The sequence below is a fragment of the Equus asinus genome, chromosome X (assembly GCF_041296235.1).
Source record: "Equus asinus isolate D_3611 breed Donkey chromosome X, EquAss-T2T_v2, whole genome shotgun sequence".
Taxonomy (NCBI): Eukaryota; Metazoa; Chordata; class Mammalia; order Perissodactyla; family Equidae; genus Equus; species Equus asinus.
The window spans coordinates 11,994,704-12,010,578 of NC_091820.1; the positions used below are offsets into that span (position 1 = coordinate 11,994,704).

The 15,875-nt window shown below is 39.8% G+C and overlaps 2 protein-coding genes across 5 annotated transcripts in view; both read left to right on the plus strand.

The window, feature by feature from the left end:
• LOC106841575 (carbonic anhydrase 5B, mitochondrial) overlaps positions 1–2,646 on the plus strand; it is a 38,752-nt gene extending 36,106 nt beyond the window's left edge. For both annotated transcript variants that reach the window (XM_070501825.1, XM_070501826.1), the window contains exon 8: positions 110–2,646. In XM_070501825.1, coding sequence (XP_070357926.1) covers positions 110–289 — 180 coding nt within the window. In that variant the 3' untranslated portion in view covers positions 290–2,646. The remainder of the gene's footprint in view (positions 1–109) is intronic.
• Positions 2,647–6,540: 3,894 nt separating this feature from the next.
• ZRSR2 (zinc finger CCCH-type, RNA binding motif and serine/arginine rich 2) overlaps positions 6,541–15,875 on the plus strand; it is a 31,901-nt gene continuing 22,566 nt past the window's right edge. The window contains exons 1-5 of one of the 3 annotated variants that reach the window (XM_070501824.1): positions 6,541–6,716; positions 7,453–7,532; positions 9,827–9,905; positions 15,025–15,133; positions 15,339–15,425. In XM_070501824.1, coding sequence (XP_070357925.1) covers positions 6,556–6,716; positions 7,453–7,532; positions 9,827–9,905; positions 15,025–15,133; positions 15,339–15,425 — 516 coding nt within the window. In that variant the 5' untranslated portion in view covers positions 6,541–6,555. Of the gene's footprint in view, positions 7,052–7,452; positions 7,533–9,826; positions 9,906–15,024; positions 15,134–15,338; positions 15,426–15,875 lie in introns of all 3 variants that reach the window. The other 2 variants (XM_014857653.3, XM_070501823.1) reach the window with 2 other exon arrangements.

Below are 15,875 nucleotides of genomic sequence, written 5' to 3' on the forward strand. Positions count from 1 at the left end.
ATCCAATTTTAGACGAATGTTTCAGAGTTGTAAAGGTGAGAGTAATTTATTCATGAAGTAAAGCTGTTTTTCTATTGAAATTATTTTTGCTTCCTGCTTCTATTTCTAGCTTGAGCAATTTCGGACCCTGCTTTTCACTTCCGAGGGGGAGAAAGAGAAAAGAATGGTGGACAACTTCCGCCCCCTTCAGCCCCTGATGAATCGCACTGTTCGCTCATCCTTCCGTCATGATTATGTGCTGAATATACAAGCAAAACCCAAGCCATCGACCAGCCAAGCGACTCCTTAAGACGATTGTATTTTGGCAGTATTTTGCTTTAAAACATACTAGCTTTTAAAAAATTAACTAGACTATTCTGAACACTTGCATTTAACAATAATTATAGATGTGCATTTTTGGTATGGCAGTGTTCCTTCAGTCTTGGAGGAAAGCTCTTTGGTAAACAAATTCTTACTTTTATTGATAATAACGTTTGTCACTGAAGTGCCAGCAAGAGATGTAAGTTTCTCTTCTAGCAACCTGTTGGTAATTGTAATGTCTTTTTATGTCTGACATTTTTGGGCTGTCTTTTTATGTTTATCAATTAGTGGTTCTACAAAGTTATAAATAGGGATGATAACCAAAATAGTTAACAACTGGTAAGGCACAGACATTGACCATCCAGAATGCAGGCCTTTCAGAAACAGCCTCAGGGCCCAAACTGGTACTTCCTGACCAAACATTGGCCGTGGTTTTAGGTATATTTTATTTCAAAACATGAATGTGTATTCTTTTATAAGGCCTTGGCATTGAATATGTTGGCCCTGATCTTTAGTTGTCATTACTAGTACAAGATATGCTTGCTTACTTACTATCAATTTATGATATATGAAAATATTTTTTAATCCTAAGAAAGCAAGTACTTACTAATATCTAGAAATCCTTCTGCATTTCTGAAGATCAGAGATTTTACTTAAAGTCTGGATCATACAGAAAGCATATGCAGAACATGTTAAAGAAAATGCTTGAAGTGCCTAGCACTTAAAATTCTTTCATGATTTATTTACATAAATATTTTTCAAAAGACTAGCAATATAATAGTCTATAGTTTATAGGATTATTTTGCATTGTTTATACACTTTTATAGACTATGATGATAATATTTTTTCCACAATGACAGAACTCACTTGGCTTTTCTTTAAACCTGTCTGAACTTTATTTCATTAGTTGAGATTCTACGCGAGGCAGGTGATCAACATAAATCTCCCAATTTATACAGTGCTTTAGAAGATGCTTGCTACAGTAATAGAGAGAGAAACTTATCAGATTAGCTAAAATCTAGATAATTCTACATATTCTGAGGGATCCATGCCTCTGTTACCCTTGCTTATAAATATCTTGGAATGTCTCTAATTGCCTATAAGCCTGTGTTCAGACTCAATATTGCGTTAATAACTAGTAGTGTTTCTTTCATTAACATGTTAGTCATCTGGCCTGCAAGGTAGGGCTGAATGAACATATTTAAGACTACTGAACTGTCCACTGAAAAAGGTTAAGAGGAAATTTTATGTTATGCATATTTTATAATTAAAAATAAATAATACGGTAGAAAAAAAGGTAGGGTTGGAGTTGTATGTGTAAGTTTGGGAGATTATCTCTGCTCCAAAAAAAGAGGGGGTGAAGGCATTTGCTTCTAGATTGCAGGCCTTTTCTGGGAAAGGGAAGCATGTATGCCCTAGGGAATAAATAAAATTCTTAAAAAGATAAATGTGGGGGGAAAAAGTTTACGTTAACTTAGAAGAATTGATTGGTTTCAAACCATGGTTATCTTTAAAGGGGTAAACAGGGGCCAGACTGGTGGCACAGCGGTTAAGTGCGCACGTTCTGCTTCGGCGGCCCGGGGTTTGTTGGTTCAGATCCCAGGTGCGGATATGGCACTGCTTGGCAAGCCATGCTGTGGCAAGCATCCCACATATGAAGTAGAGGAAGATGGGCACAGATGTTAGCTCAGGGCCAGCCTTCCACAGCAAAAAGAGGAGGATTGGCAGCAGATGTTAGCTCAGGGCTAATCTTCCTCAAAAAAAAAAGGTGGGGGGATAAACACACAAGATAGGCATTTTCCAGGGCATACAAGCTTCCCTCCTAGGCATCTTGCAAACGCTTAGTGCAAAATTCTATTGCAGCGAGTCTTCCAAATTGGGGTGAGAACCAGTGTATGGAATGCCCGACTTGCCCTTATACCTTAGAGAAACAAAGGAGCTCTGGGTAGGGTGTTGCGGTTTGCCACCCCTGCTTTACTAACACCTGGTGTTCTGGTGTAAGTATTAACAGCACCCTCTTTCACGCTCCGCCGTGGCCTGATTTGCATGATAAATTCTTGGTCACCTTCTTTGCAGAGGTTATGGAAACTGCCTTGGGGGTGTGGTTTCTTCTGTGTCTTAGTCATTTGGTCCCCAAAGGGGTGCTTTAGATGTCCTGGTTACTGATATACCCTAGCAGGAAACTTGTCTGTTATGCTTCCGGAAGTGTTTTACTTGTACCTTCCTAAACATGAAGGGAAAAAATAGGCTTGAGGTCTGTCAAAGGGCTTGAGAAAGAATTTTGTATTGAAATTGCTGCTCATCTTCATTAAATAATATAATAAAGCCCCTTCTTCACAATATTAATATTTGTTGAATGACTTTTCTTCCTAGTAGTTTTTTTGAGTGTGTAAGATTCTGTAAAATTAGTGAGACATCCTTTACCACGTAGATGAGAAAGTGACTAGAAAACTCATAAGGGATTTACTTATTAGAGAAGCAGGAATGGAAAGAGCCACCCGCCCCTCCTTAGCTCTCCTCTTTCTGTCAAACCAGTGTACAATCTGCTGACATCACCAACAGGGCAAGCTGCCAGCCTCTTTCTCCTTTCCCAGGGCTACATGACTCAGGGTAAAGTTGGCTATTCTAAAACCAGGCATCCACCTCAAAAAAGTTTAGGAAGATGTCTTTCCCTTGCTCACGGGGAGACACATTCTTTTGGCGCGATATTAGCAAAACTATGGTATTGTAATCACTTGAGGTATTTTTCTGTGTCACTAGGAGAATCAATATTATTTACTTGATGTTTATTCTGCTTAACATTTTATTGTCTTTTTAATCCAGCTTTCTTGGTTAAGTTCTTTCATGTAAAATTTTATTGATCAAAAATGGATATAGTTCATTTAAGCAAATTGGCTCTAATTTTACCATATAATTAGTACATATAAACAATACTGGCTACTTAACATATAAATAGTAATGCATTCATGTTGAATGGTCCCTCCAAAATTCATATGTTGAAACCTAATCCCCAATGTGATGGTATTAGGAGGTGGGGCCTTTGGGAGGTGATTAGGTCATGAGGGTGGAGCCCTCATTATGGGGTTAGTGCCCTTTAAAAGAGACCCCAGAGAGCTCTCTCACCCCTTCCTCCATATGAGGTCACAGAAAGAAGACAGCCATCTCTGAACCAGTAAGGAGGGACTCATCAGACATCGAATCAGCCAGCATCTTGATCTTGGACTTCTCAGCCTCTAGAACCGTGAGAAATAAATTGCTGTTGTTTATAAGCCACTCAGTCTATGGTATATTGTAATGGCAGGACTACGACACTTGTCCCTATGCATATTTTGATTCCTGCTTTTTGAATTCAACCACTCTTTAGAAATGGTACTTTGGTTTGGGTTCTGGGTGGGGATTTTCACCCTGCCACCATTCCTTCTCAAACCACCAGCAGTTGTGTTGCTTTGAGCTTATCACTAGACAAAAGAATCAAGTTATAAGAATTATCAGTGGATAATTCTTTCCTCCAAAGAAAACTTAATCAGTTGTACAAATGTAGATTTGTATGCATTTTTCATATTAATATGCATTCGTATTTTATCTTGCTATTTTAAGTTATAACTGTAATGTGGAAAATATATAAAGCCCTTGGCATAGCAATGAGGGTTGGAGAGGACTTGAGACCTCACTTGATGTCCTTGAGTAAATCTAGTGACTAATACTGAAATTAATGGTAGGCAAAAAATGAAATGTTCTTTCCTGAGAATTTCTGCCTTGACTATTTAATGAATCCTAGTACCACTGTCCTACTAGAGCAAGAAAAAAACAAATTAATTGAAAGAGTCCCAACCTGGCATTCAGAGAGTAGACTTTTTTTCCTTGCTCTCCCTTTATGCTTGCAATAAGAGAAAAATACATTTATGCATTATTCTTTGGCCATTTTATAATAACTAAGACATCTTTAGTAATAGCATTACCTATTACATTATTTATGTGAGTAAAATATTTTCTTTAACTTTTTAAAGATAATCAGCTATTTTCTTCTGACAATGAAAAATAAAAATTTAGGCATTTTCCCATGAGGGCGGGATGAACTGAAGTATACATAATTAAGAATAAGTAGATGTTGTATTTTAGGCACCAAGAAAAATAGAAAATATATGTTATGTTGCAGAATAAAGATAACTTTGTTCTATTTATCAGAATATCAGCAGAATGTATCTTTGTAGTAAATTTTTACATACCTTATTTTTATCTTATGACTTATCAAACTCAAATGATGATAACTATAGTTTGGAAATGGAATTGGCTTTTAGAGTAACTTTAATGAAATTAACTTGAGCAACTGAAGCTTGCTCATGAAAATGAATTCAGTGGTAAATTGTGGAAGATAAATGTCTAACTCCTATAAAAGGAGATTTACATTCATTTCTAAATGATGATAAAATAAAATCTAAATCTGTACTCTTTTTAAATTAGGAGTATCTTCCTAGAAGAAATTCTTACTATTGATCTGGCATGAAAGTCAGGTCTAATTCGTAAGAAATGTGCAGCAACCCAAGCACTGACGCTTTCAGAATAGCAGCAATTCTCAGTATAAGTCCTGGTCATGGAAACCAGCAAAATTGGTGATTTGCACAGCCACATTTTGTGCCATGTAGGGCATTCTCTAGTTAGGGGCTATAACTGCCAAGTCTCCACCATCAAGGAGGGGATTTTTTTGGGGGGTGAGGAAAATTGGCCCTGAGCTAACATCAGTTGCCAATCTTCCTCTTTTTGCTTGAGGAAGATTGTCACTGAGCTAACATCTGTGCCAGTCTTCCTCTATTTCGTGTGTGGGATGCCACCACAGCGTGGCTTGATGAGCAGTGTGTAGGTCTGTGCCCAGGATCCAAACCCACAAACCCCAGGCTGCAGAAGCTGAGCATGTGAACTTACCCACTATGCCACTGGGCCGGCCCCAAAGGAGTTTTAAGATTTAGTGCAAGAAGCAGACATGTGTAGGCAACAAAGTACAATATAGTGTGATAGGTGTTATAAAAGGTGAAATACTTGTGCTGGGAGCACATGCAGGACAAGTACCTAAACCTCCACTTAAGGGGGTCTGGAAGTTTTCACACATATGATGATGATGATGTTATAACAGCTAACGTTTTGGGGATACTGACGATTGCCAGGCACTATGCCAACATATAGCATGCATTTGGGAACTATTATTACTATCTTGATTTTCGCAGATGAGAAAACTGAGGATTAGACACTGAGGAATTTACTCAAGATCAAAGAGTCAAGGCTTGAGTTTCCAGTCCATCCACCTCCAAAGTCTGTGTTCCTAATTACCGAGGCACTGAGCTGGACCAGGTCAACTTGGAGGTGTGTTACTGCGAGTGTTTTTATAAGAGGGAGTAGGGCAGGGCTTTATGCGAGTTTGGGCTTCTGAATGATTCCACGGAGGGACTAGGGGAAGCAGGGTGACTTTAGTAATTGGGTATCTCACTAATTTTGATTTGGAGGAGAGAGGAACAAAGCTAGGGCAGGGAAGTTATCCAATCACTCAAAACACTGGGGTTAATCATTTTGCAGATACAACGTGTCCTTGGCAGAAACCTTTTTTCTTGGTCTTGTCCCTGGCCTTGTACGCGTACATCACAGTCTAATTATTAGCATGGCTGATTTTGCCTTCTCAATATCTACTCTTATTGCCTCAGTTTAATCCCATGTCACCTCTCACCTAGGTCTCAATATTCCAGCTTTATCTTTTATATTGCAAACCAGAGTAATTTACCTAAAACACAAATATTTCCACAACAAGCCTCAATTTAAAAACTTGCAACGGTTCCCTGTTGCCTACAGAACGTAATGAAAGCTTCTTAGCATGGCATACTAGGCCCTCCTATTCCCAGCCCACCTCTACCTCTGTATTCCTTGATACTCTCGAATTGCCCTTTAAATTCGATGGCCCAAATTCTCGTCGTTCTGGCAGATTCCACATTGTTTCACCTCTCCGTGCCTTTGCTTATGCCGATTTACCTGCAACTCAATTCTCACCCTTCTCCACCTGGGTAAAGGCCGTCTGCCTTCAAAACTCAACTCAGGCATCAGAAAGCTCTTCCTGAATCCCCAGGTGGACTGTGTTAAGTAAACTTAGTTGCCTGTACCATATTATATCTATGTAATGGCCCTCGGCCTCTAGATTGTAAATTCCTTGGGAGCAGAGGTTGCACCTTTGCCAACCCCAGGAGTTAGCTTTGCCTACAGAGCCGGCAGGTGTGAATGGGAGGGGGCGGAGTCAGGAGCTTTGAGGCGGAACCTGGAGAAGTCGGACTGCGATGCCAGGCGAGCGGCTGCCTGTGGGATAAGGCTTCGTGGGCGGATGAAGAGAAAAGAGGGAGAAGTGTGACTTTAACCTCCTGGCCACAAATCACCGCACTATGGTATGGGGAGAGGTAGTGATACAGCTCTGGGGAAACGCTAGAGGGAAGGATTACTTCCAGAGCGGGGTAGGAGCCCCAGAGGAGTTTTCGGGAAGGAGGCATTTATTTGCGCAGGGCTTTGGAAGACTAGCCACCTACAGGAGTCTCCCGTCTTCCGTCGTTGGTCCGCCATGGGCGAGGCACGCTCCCCGCCCGGGCGACAGGCTGCGCGGCACCGACGCCTGCGCGCCACCGCGCGCTGCCTTAAGTCTGCCTCTTCCGGCTGGCTCTTGGGGGCGTGGCTGCGCCGGCAAGATGGCGGCGCCTGAGGAGATGATGTTTCCGGGGAAACTGAGGTAAGCTGAGTTGGGGGAGATGACCTGGCGAGAAGAGGGAACGGAGAGGGCCAAGGCTGGGCATGGAGGATGTGCAGGCGGAAAGGAAAGAGGAGCTGGGCCAAGCAAGCCAGCTGCCGCGGCGGCTCGAGCCCTTCCAGGACTGCGCCCCGGACTCTCACAGCCGTCCATGGAGGCGAGGAGGGAAACAGGTGGCGAGATGCAGAAGACTTGCCGTCTGTCTGGGTGTGGAAGGGCGAGGTGGTGGTAAATGCACGTTCTGTAGTTAAAACACGGGAAGCAAGATTTCACTGCTGAGCACCCGAGCGATTTCCTGTCACTGGGCGCGGAGGAGAGGGGAGCTCAGGCAGCGCTGCAGGTGCGACCACTGACGCTGGAGCGTGTGTGTCTCGTTTTTCCAGCCACAGGAAGTACAGGGCCGCCCTCAAGAAGGAGAAACGAAAGAAACGTCGGCAGGAACTCGCTCGATTAAGAGACTCAGGTAACGGACTCATCGTGTTTTCTGTGTATGAAATTGCTTTCCCCACTCCCGTCCTAACTTGAGGGCCCAGTGTCAGAAGGAAGCCAAGTACTATATCTCATAAAGAATTGTTGTAGCTACTGCCTCTCAAGTAAGGTTGTTTTAGACCCACGTCAGAAACAGTGTTACCGTACTAAAGAAGGGGAAAAAAGTCATGGTGAATCATCACCCACTGATGATAAGTATTTATAAAGTATCTAATATTATCGGTGCAGGCATCCTGAATTACAGCAGCTAGCACAGCCCTTGCCCCATAGTAAGTATTCGGTGAATATTTTTCTTTGTAAAACCAGCAAGAGTCGAGGGTTTCAGACATTTTGCAAGTTTTTCTCGAACTTGAGTAACAATAGATAAATATATTGTTGGCTCAAATTATTAATATGTCATTTAAATATATATAAGCCGGGGCCGGCCCTGTGGCCGAGTGGTTAAGTTCGTGTGCTCCGCTTAGGCAGCCCAGGGTTTCGCGGGTTCGGATCCTGGGCGCGGACATGGCACCGCTCATCAGGCCACGCTGAGGCGGCGTCCCACGTGCCACAACTAGAAGGACCCATAACTAAAAATACACAACTATGTACCTGGGGACTTTGAGGAGAAAAAGGAAAAAAAATATATTAAGAAAATATATGTATATGAGCCTAAAACTAGTTAGGAAACTGTCATTTAACTATAAAACAATGTATTTACAAATAGCAAAACCAAGTAAAATTACACATCCAGTAAAATTCAAATCTCTATTAATGTAATGTTAGGGATGATGGGAAACAGATGCTCACAGCATGAATGTTGTGCTGATTGGAGTTTGGAAATGCCATTACTACTATTGCCCTGTGGTTATTTACTACTGATTTTTTCTGTTAAAATACTGTGGAATCTTCATCTGTATTGGCCGTGGTGTCATTGGCCTTCATATAGCAGAATCTAACATTTATATTAAACCTGCTTGTTTAATAGAATGAAAGAAGTACTAACTTAGTTATAAAATTGTATAGTAGTTGTAAATGCAGATGGAAGCACTGAAATCACACAGGAGTACTGGGTAATAATGGTTGCCATCCAGATTACTCAGAATATGCTTATTAAATTATTCTAGGCAATTCTTGAAGTCCATAGACCATGGCCTCAAGTAACCAGGATCCTCGGGCCTTGAGAAACATAGCCATAGAGGTTTTATTTACCATTGGAGTTGCCAAGTAATTATTTTAGTAGCAATACTTGGAATATTTAGGATGGAAAGAGCATTGTGTTTTACCTGCAACCTGTGTTAGCATCTCTTTTTTATTCGCTCAAAACTGGTCCACTAGAGGCAGGATAAAGCATCAGGGATAAAAGGGAAAAAAAAAGCAAGTTGCAAAACTAGCATGATGCCGTATATAGTTACATGTTTAATACAATTAGATATGTTGTACTTAATATGTATCCTTGCATGTATTTGATTGTACATGTAGAGAAAACGGTACGCCCAGAACTGTTAGTGATCACTGCCATAGAGCATGTCAGCTTGGTTTGAGGGAGGATGAGCGGTTGAGTCAGTCAGGCAACAAATGTTTTTGAGTAACAGCTGTGTCCAGGCAGTGTCTAGTCTATGGGCATCCCTCTGTAAGTCAGTCAGTCTGTGCCAGGTTCTCTGGAAGGCTCTTTACAAACATTAGATGATTTAATTATCTGAATAATTAGATATTATTCTATGTGAGTTATAACTTACCCTAATTTTTTTTTTTTTTTGCCTATTTTAATTTCAGGTGCTGAAATAATAAAGTTTACTTGCTTGAGAAAAGCAAATTATTGTACTTATCTAGGACTGGTATTGGTTAGACCTGTACTCAATATATGTGATAGACACAAAATCTTTTTCCTTCAAGCCTGAGATCTGTTACATTTCCTTAAGATCACTTCAGTGTTCCTCCTTTTTTTTTCAAATTTAAATTCTGAATAGGAGAAGATATGAGTTGTTATTATAGTAAATTATTTTCCCATGTTTTATTTTGAAAATGTTCCAAAGTACAGAAATTTGAAAAAATGGAACCATCAATTAATTTTTTAAATTTAATGTCTTATCTACTACCATTATTGTTCTTTTTGCTGCTCATATTGTACCAAATTTGGGTGGTTGGAGCCCTTATTATTAGAAAGTTTTAAAAACAGGTTTATACTATAATTGTCAAGATTTAAGATTGTATCTGGTTTTTTTCCTGATTATTGACCAAGGTTTTGCACTACTCAGCTAATATAATAAAACATTTAAATTCCCTCAGGACTCGCACAGGAGGAGGAGGAGGCAGAGGATGCTTTTCGTGAACAGCTGGAAGAGGAGAAGCAGTCGGAGATGGAGAGGTCAGCACTAATTGAAAGCCTTCTTGTGAACCCAGTTGTTTTATTTGAGTGTTCTAAGTCTTTACTAAGTAGCACAGGTCTTCTTTATAAAACCTCGTACGAAATAGGTCTTATAAAATACCCTGGATAAATGATTTAAATCTCCAGCTGACGGGCTAAAACTAGATGTTGTCATTTTTCTTTTTAATGGAAGTATTTTTCACTGTTTTTGCTAATTTGTAAATGTTTTTGAAAAAAAAAATCCAAATAATTAAGAAGTGTAAAAAGCAAAAGGGCTTCAGTAAACTTAACACACCCAAAAATAGCCACTGTTAAGAACATAAGAAAGAAAATGTAGATGTACTGCACATGAATAATATTCATACATATTTTTCTATAAATTGCTTTTTTTGCTAAATATAGAGGACATTTATTTCAGTGTTGATGCAGAGATCTAATTCAGCCATTTCCATGGCAACATAGTATCCATTGTATGGATGTAGCATAATTTATTCTTTATTCATAATTTATAGTTCTCTACTGGTGGACATTCAGGTTATTTACTATTAAATAATATTCACTTATTACATACTATTATTTACTACTTACTATTAATTGCTATTAGTTTATTATTAATTTACATTTAGGTTTTTTTACTATTATACAAAAAGTTGCAATGAGCATCCCTGATTATACAGTCATACATTGCTTAATGATAGGGATACGTTCTGAGAAATGCATTTTTAGGCAATTTCGTGGTTGTGTGAACATCATAGAGTGTACTTACACAAACCTAGATGGTATAGCCTACTGCACACCTAGGCTATATGGTACTAATCTTATGGGACCACTATGGTATATGCTGCCCATCGTTGACTGCAACACTATTATGCGGCGCATGACTGTATATCCTTGGTAACTGTCCTGTTACTTCCTTTGGAAAATGCCTAGAAATGAAATTGTTGGGATCAAAGGATAAGTACACGTAAAATGTAGATGGGCAGGTAGAAGGCATCTCAGTTTGCAGCCCCTCCAACAGTGGATCAAGGCACCCATATCCCAATACCTTCACTCACACTAGGCATTAGCAATTTTTTAAATTCCTATAGTGAAAAATTACATTTCATTGTTTCAAATGTACATTTCTTTTTTTTTTTTTTTTTTGAGGAAGACTAGCTCTGAGCTAACTGCGCCAGTCCTCCTCTTTTTGCTGAGTAAGACTGGCCCTGAGCTAACATCCGTGCCCATCTTCCTCTACTTTATATGTGGGACGCCTACCACAGCATGGCGTGCCAAGCAGTGCCATGTCCACACCTGGGATCCGAACCAGCGAATCCCGGGCCACTGAAGTAGAACATGTGCACTTAACCGCTGCGCCACAAGGCCGGCCCCTCACATGTACATTTCTTAATTAGTAAGGTTGAATACCTTTTTAATATATATTATTACCTATTTGTAGATTGCTTAACTCTTGCAGCTTTCTCTTTTGGGAGACATTTTTTTAAGTTTGTTGTAAACAATGTTATTACTTGATTAAGGATATTAATCCTTTATCTGTCATGTGGATGATGTATGTTTTTCTCATTTGTCATCAGTCCTAACTTGGCTTATGGCATTACTTACCATAATTTGATTTTGACATCGTCAGCTTTCATCATGATATGTGACCTTGGTGCCTGACTTTTTAAATTTTTAAATTTTTTTATTGTTTGAGGAAGATTAGCCCTGAGCTAACATCTGCTGCCAATCCTCCTCTTTTTGCTGAGGAAGACTGTCCCTGAGCTAACATCCATGCCCATCTTCCTCTACTTTATGTGTGGGATGCCCGCCACAGCATGGCTTGCCAAGCAGTACCATGTCTGTACCCAGGATCTGAACCGGCGAATCCCGGGCTGCCAAGCGGAATGTGTGAACTTAACCGCTGTGTCACTGGGCTGTCCTCTGGTGTCTGACTTAAAAGGCCTCCCCCATCCCAAGATGACAGAAATATTCTGCTGTTTTTCTCTTAGTATTTTTCATGGGATAGTTTTTTGGTTTGTTTTTTTTTTTTTAAGTGGCACACAGTAATGTGGATGTGCTTAATGCTACTCAACTGCATGCTTAAAAATGGTTAAAATGGTAAGTTTTATGGTATGTATATTTTGCCACAATAAAAAATAAAAGCTTTTTAAAGATTTTACTTTTTCCTTTTTCTCCCAAAGTCCCCTGGTATATAGTTGCGTATTTCTAGTTGTGGGTCCTTCTAGTTGTGGCATGTAGGATGCCGCCCCAGCATGGCCTGATGAGCGGTGCCATGTCCGCGCCCAGGATTCGAACTGACAAGACCCTGGGCCACCGCAGCAGAGCGCGAGAACTCAACCACTCAGCCCCGGGGCCGGCCTCAAAAAATAAAAACTTTTTAAAAGGAGAAAAAACTTTATAGACATTCTCTAGCTATTTAGTGTGTTCACTAGAAATGTTGCTTCTTTTCTTGTAATTAATTTATCTATCTAAGCACATAAATAAGGGGAATTATCAAAATGCACTCCGCCCCTCCCCCTCCACAAATGTAGTAGTGATTGAGAACATGGAGTTGGATTCAGCCAGATCTGCGTTCCAGTCCTGGCCCTGCTACTTAGTAGCTGTGTTCAAGTTGCTTAATTGCTCTAAGCTTCGATCTCCTTTCCTTAAATATGGGGATAAAATCAATCATAGTACCTACCTCCTATAACTGAGGAAAATAATGTGGTGGTGAGTGTATAGTGCTTAACACAGTGTTAGCAGATAGGAGGGGCTGTCATAACTCTGCATATTCTTATTATAGATTTCTCTTATGATGAAGATGATAGCCTGAAATAGGACAGTGATTCTTTTTTTGTTTTCCCATTTATTTGAGAAGCTTCTTTTAAATCACATTCACGTATCTTTGTGTTCCTTTGATCTTTGTTTATTCCTATATGAGTTGCATAATACTTTATTGTTGAAAAGCAGGAAAATTATGTGAAAATACTGTATGGTTTTAGGTACTACTTTAAAGCAGATGTATGGCGTCAGAGGTAAACACAGCTGGACATTAGTTAAAGTGATGAGAGCAGATTTTATTCTGTAACTGCTAACAGTAGGGGAAAGAGCTGAGCTCCATTCCAATTTGTACAGAGGCAATTTGGGCCTTTTAAAGCGAGAAGGAGGGAGGAGTGCGGGGGCTCAGGAGTGTCACAGAAGTGACAAAGTGCAAAGGGTCGGTCCATGTAAATGTGACTAGGCCAACAGTGTTTGTTAGCTGGCAGTTAGGGGAATTAGGATTCTGTCCTCCCGCAGAGACTCGGAGACAGAGGCCTTGTCCTTAATGAGTACATTTCCAAGGAATGGTTCTCAGGTCCTTGAGAGAGACACTTCTGAGTTGCGAGAGACTCATATTCACAATTATGAGCCCTTTCTAGTAGATGCTCTAAGAAAGGGAGGGCAGAGGCCCCTCGACAGGTGTTGGCTAGAGCAAATAGTCCATTTTCCTGGCAGCGTAGAGCTTTCTCAGGCAGGCAGTTTAATGTGGGGAGTGGGAGGGCTGGGGTCATCCTAGGGACACAGCCTTAGACTGCCGGAAGCCGTGCGAGACTTTGCTAACGTCTCCTAGTGCAGGAGTTTGACGGAGTTATGTGCCCAGAGCTCTACAGTTCTCAATAGTATATTCAAGTTATTAAATTTTCAACTTCATAACATTTTACTTTGTGGTCTTAAATTTATATACACTTTGGTTCCGCTTATTTACAATTAATATGTTCCTCAGAAGATTCATAAATCAGAGTTCTGCACACTGGAACATATACCCTGTAACACGCACAGGAACATGGACATATGCAGTGTGCCAGTCTCTGCTATGGCTAAAAGATGTATTCTTAGACTCTACAGTTGGAAATGGAATATATTTTCCCATAGAGTGTTTGTAATTGTGGTTGGGATATAAAACCCAGTCTAGATATAAAACCTTATTTAACTCCTAATGTTGCTGAAGTAATATAGAACAATTTCTTATACAGTCATCCCTCAGTATGTGCAGAGGATTGGTTTCAGGACCCCCATGGATACCAAAATCCAAGGATGCTCAAGTCCCTTATATAAAATGGTGTCGTACTTGCATATAACCTATGCACATCCTCCCGTGTACTTTAAATCATCTCTAGGTTACTTATAATACCTAATACAATGTAAGTGCTATGTAAATAGTTGTTGTACTGTATTGTTTAGGGAAAAATGACAAGGAAAAAAACTCTGTACGTGTTCAGTACAGATGCAGCCATCGTAGGCTTTTCCATCTGCTCTTGGTTGAATCTGTGGATGCGGAACCCAAGGATACGGAGGGCCGACGGTATTTCATTTCCCTTTTACAAATTCAGTGAGAAAATGCAGTCTAGGTTCTAAACACCCTGTTGACTAATAAACTTTTGAAATATAACCCATCTTTAAAGTTAGAAACTTATAATATTGGATATCTGAGACACATCATTTTAAGATAACATCACTCTTTATAATTGATCATTTTAAACTAGAGACTTGCTAATTTATTTTTATAACTCCTTGTCATCTTTCCATAAAACCTTTAGCTTTCTTTATTTTAAAGACATGATCATGATGTAGTTTTGTTTCCTTTCTTTTGGCGGTTTAGGTGCTTGGGACAAACCACAGGTGTCTTTTAAGTGAATAGAGTAGCAGTCTACAGGTTTATGGCAGAAGATGCCAGGTTTTCATAGTGCTGCGATCCTGCAATTGCCACTTTTAAAATGCATGGAAGAGGAAGGGTATTAGTTTCTGAATGTGAAAAGCTAGATGTTGCTTTGAAACTTGTTACTCACTTTATTGGCACCTAAACACTACTGTGGTCAACCTAAAGGGAATTCTTTTATGTGAAAGATGTCATGGACTGAAATGGAGAAGTAGTGATTGTTAAGCCGTTACCCTCTAGGAAGATAGCTGTTGAAATGTAGTGCTTTTCTAAAATGCTACTCATATCTTCTGGTCCTCTTACTCCTACTTAAATGATTTCTACAAAATATCTTTCATGACAGTTTAATCATTCCCAATATGTCATTTTGCTATCATATGAGTGTGTGTGTGTTTGTAGATTAATGCCCATTTCTTTTATTTGATTACATCATTACATTGATAGACAAAAATTACATGAGGAGTGGTTACTGCGGGAGCAGAAGGCACAAGAAGAATTCAGAATGAAGAAGGAAAAGGAAGAGGCAGCTAGAAAACGGCAGGAAGAGCAAGAGGTATGGTATTAATCAGATAACCAGACAACTAACTAGTTAACTAAAACAACTCTCATTAAGAGTTACATATCTTGAACTTAAAAAAACGGGTATTGTCCATTTTACCAATAAGGTTAAAGTTTTTCATTTATTTGCCTCATATGTTAAATGTTTTTAAAAAGTGCATCTGAAAAAAAAATTACCTTCTTTTTTTCCCCCCGTAAAGAGAAAGTTAAAGGAAGAATGGGAAGAGCAGCAGAGGAAAGAGAGAGAAGAGGAGGAGCAGAAGCTGCAGGAGAAGAGAGAGAGAGAGGTGATTCCTGTCCCGGGAGGATAAGCACCCTGCAGATCCTTAGTGAGCACATGTGGCGTGTGAGGGAGTTGAAGAATAAGCTCTAGGCATATCAGGATTTGGGTTTCGTGGTTTTGTTGAGAAAGAGTCGTGTTTTTAGTATAGATATACACTAGAGTTTCCATATGCTGGTCTTCTTTGAGTCTGTGCAGTGACAGATACCTTAAATTAAGATTTTTCTTCATCTTTACCCGACTTATCCTTTATACCATGGATTGGCAAACTTTTTCTGTAAACGGCCAGAGGGTAAATGTTTTAGGCTTTATGTCTGTATGCAAACATTTAATTCTGCCAGTGTGCCGTGAAAGCAGCCATCGATAATTATAAATGAATGGTTGTGGCTCTGTTCCAATAAAACTTTATTGTTTTATTTACAAAAACAGGCAGCTGGCCCCTGCTTTACGCTGTGTA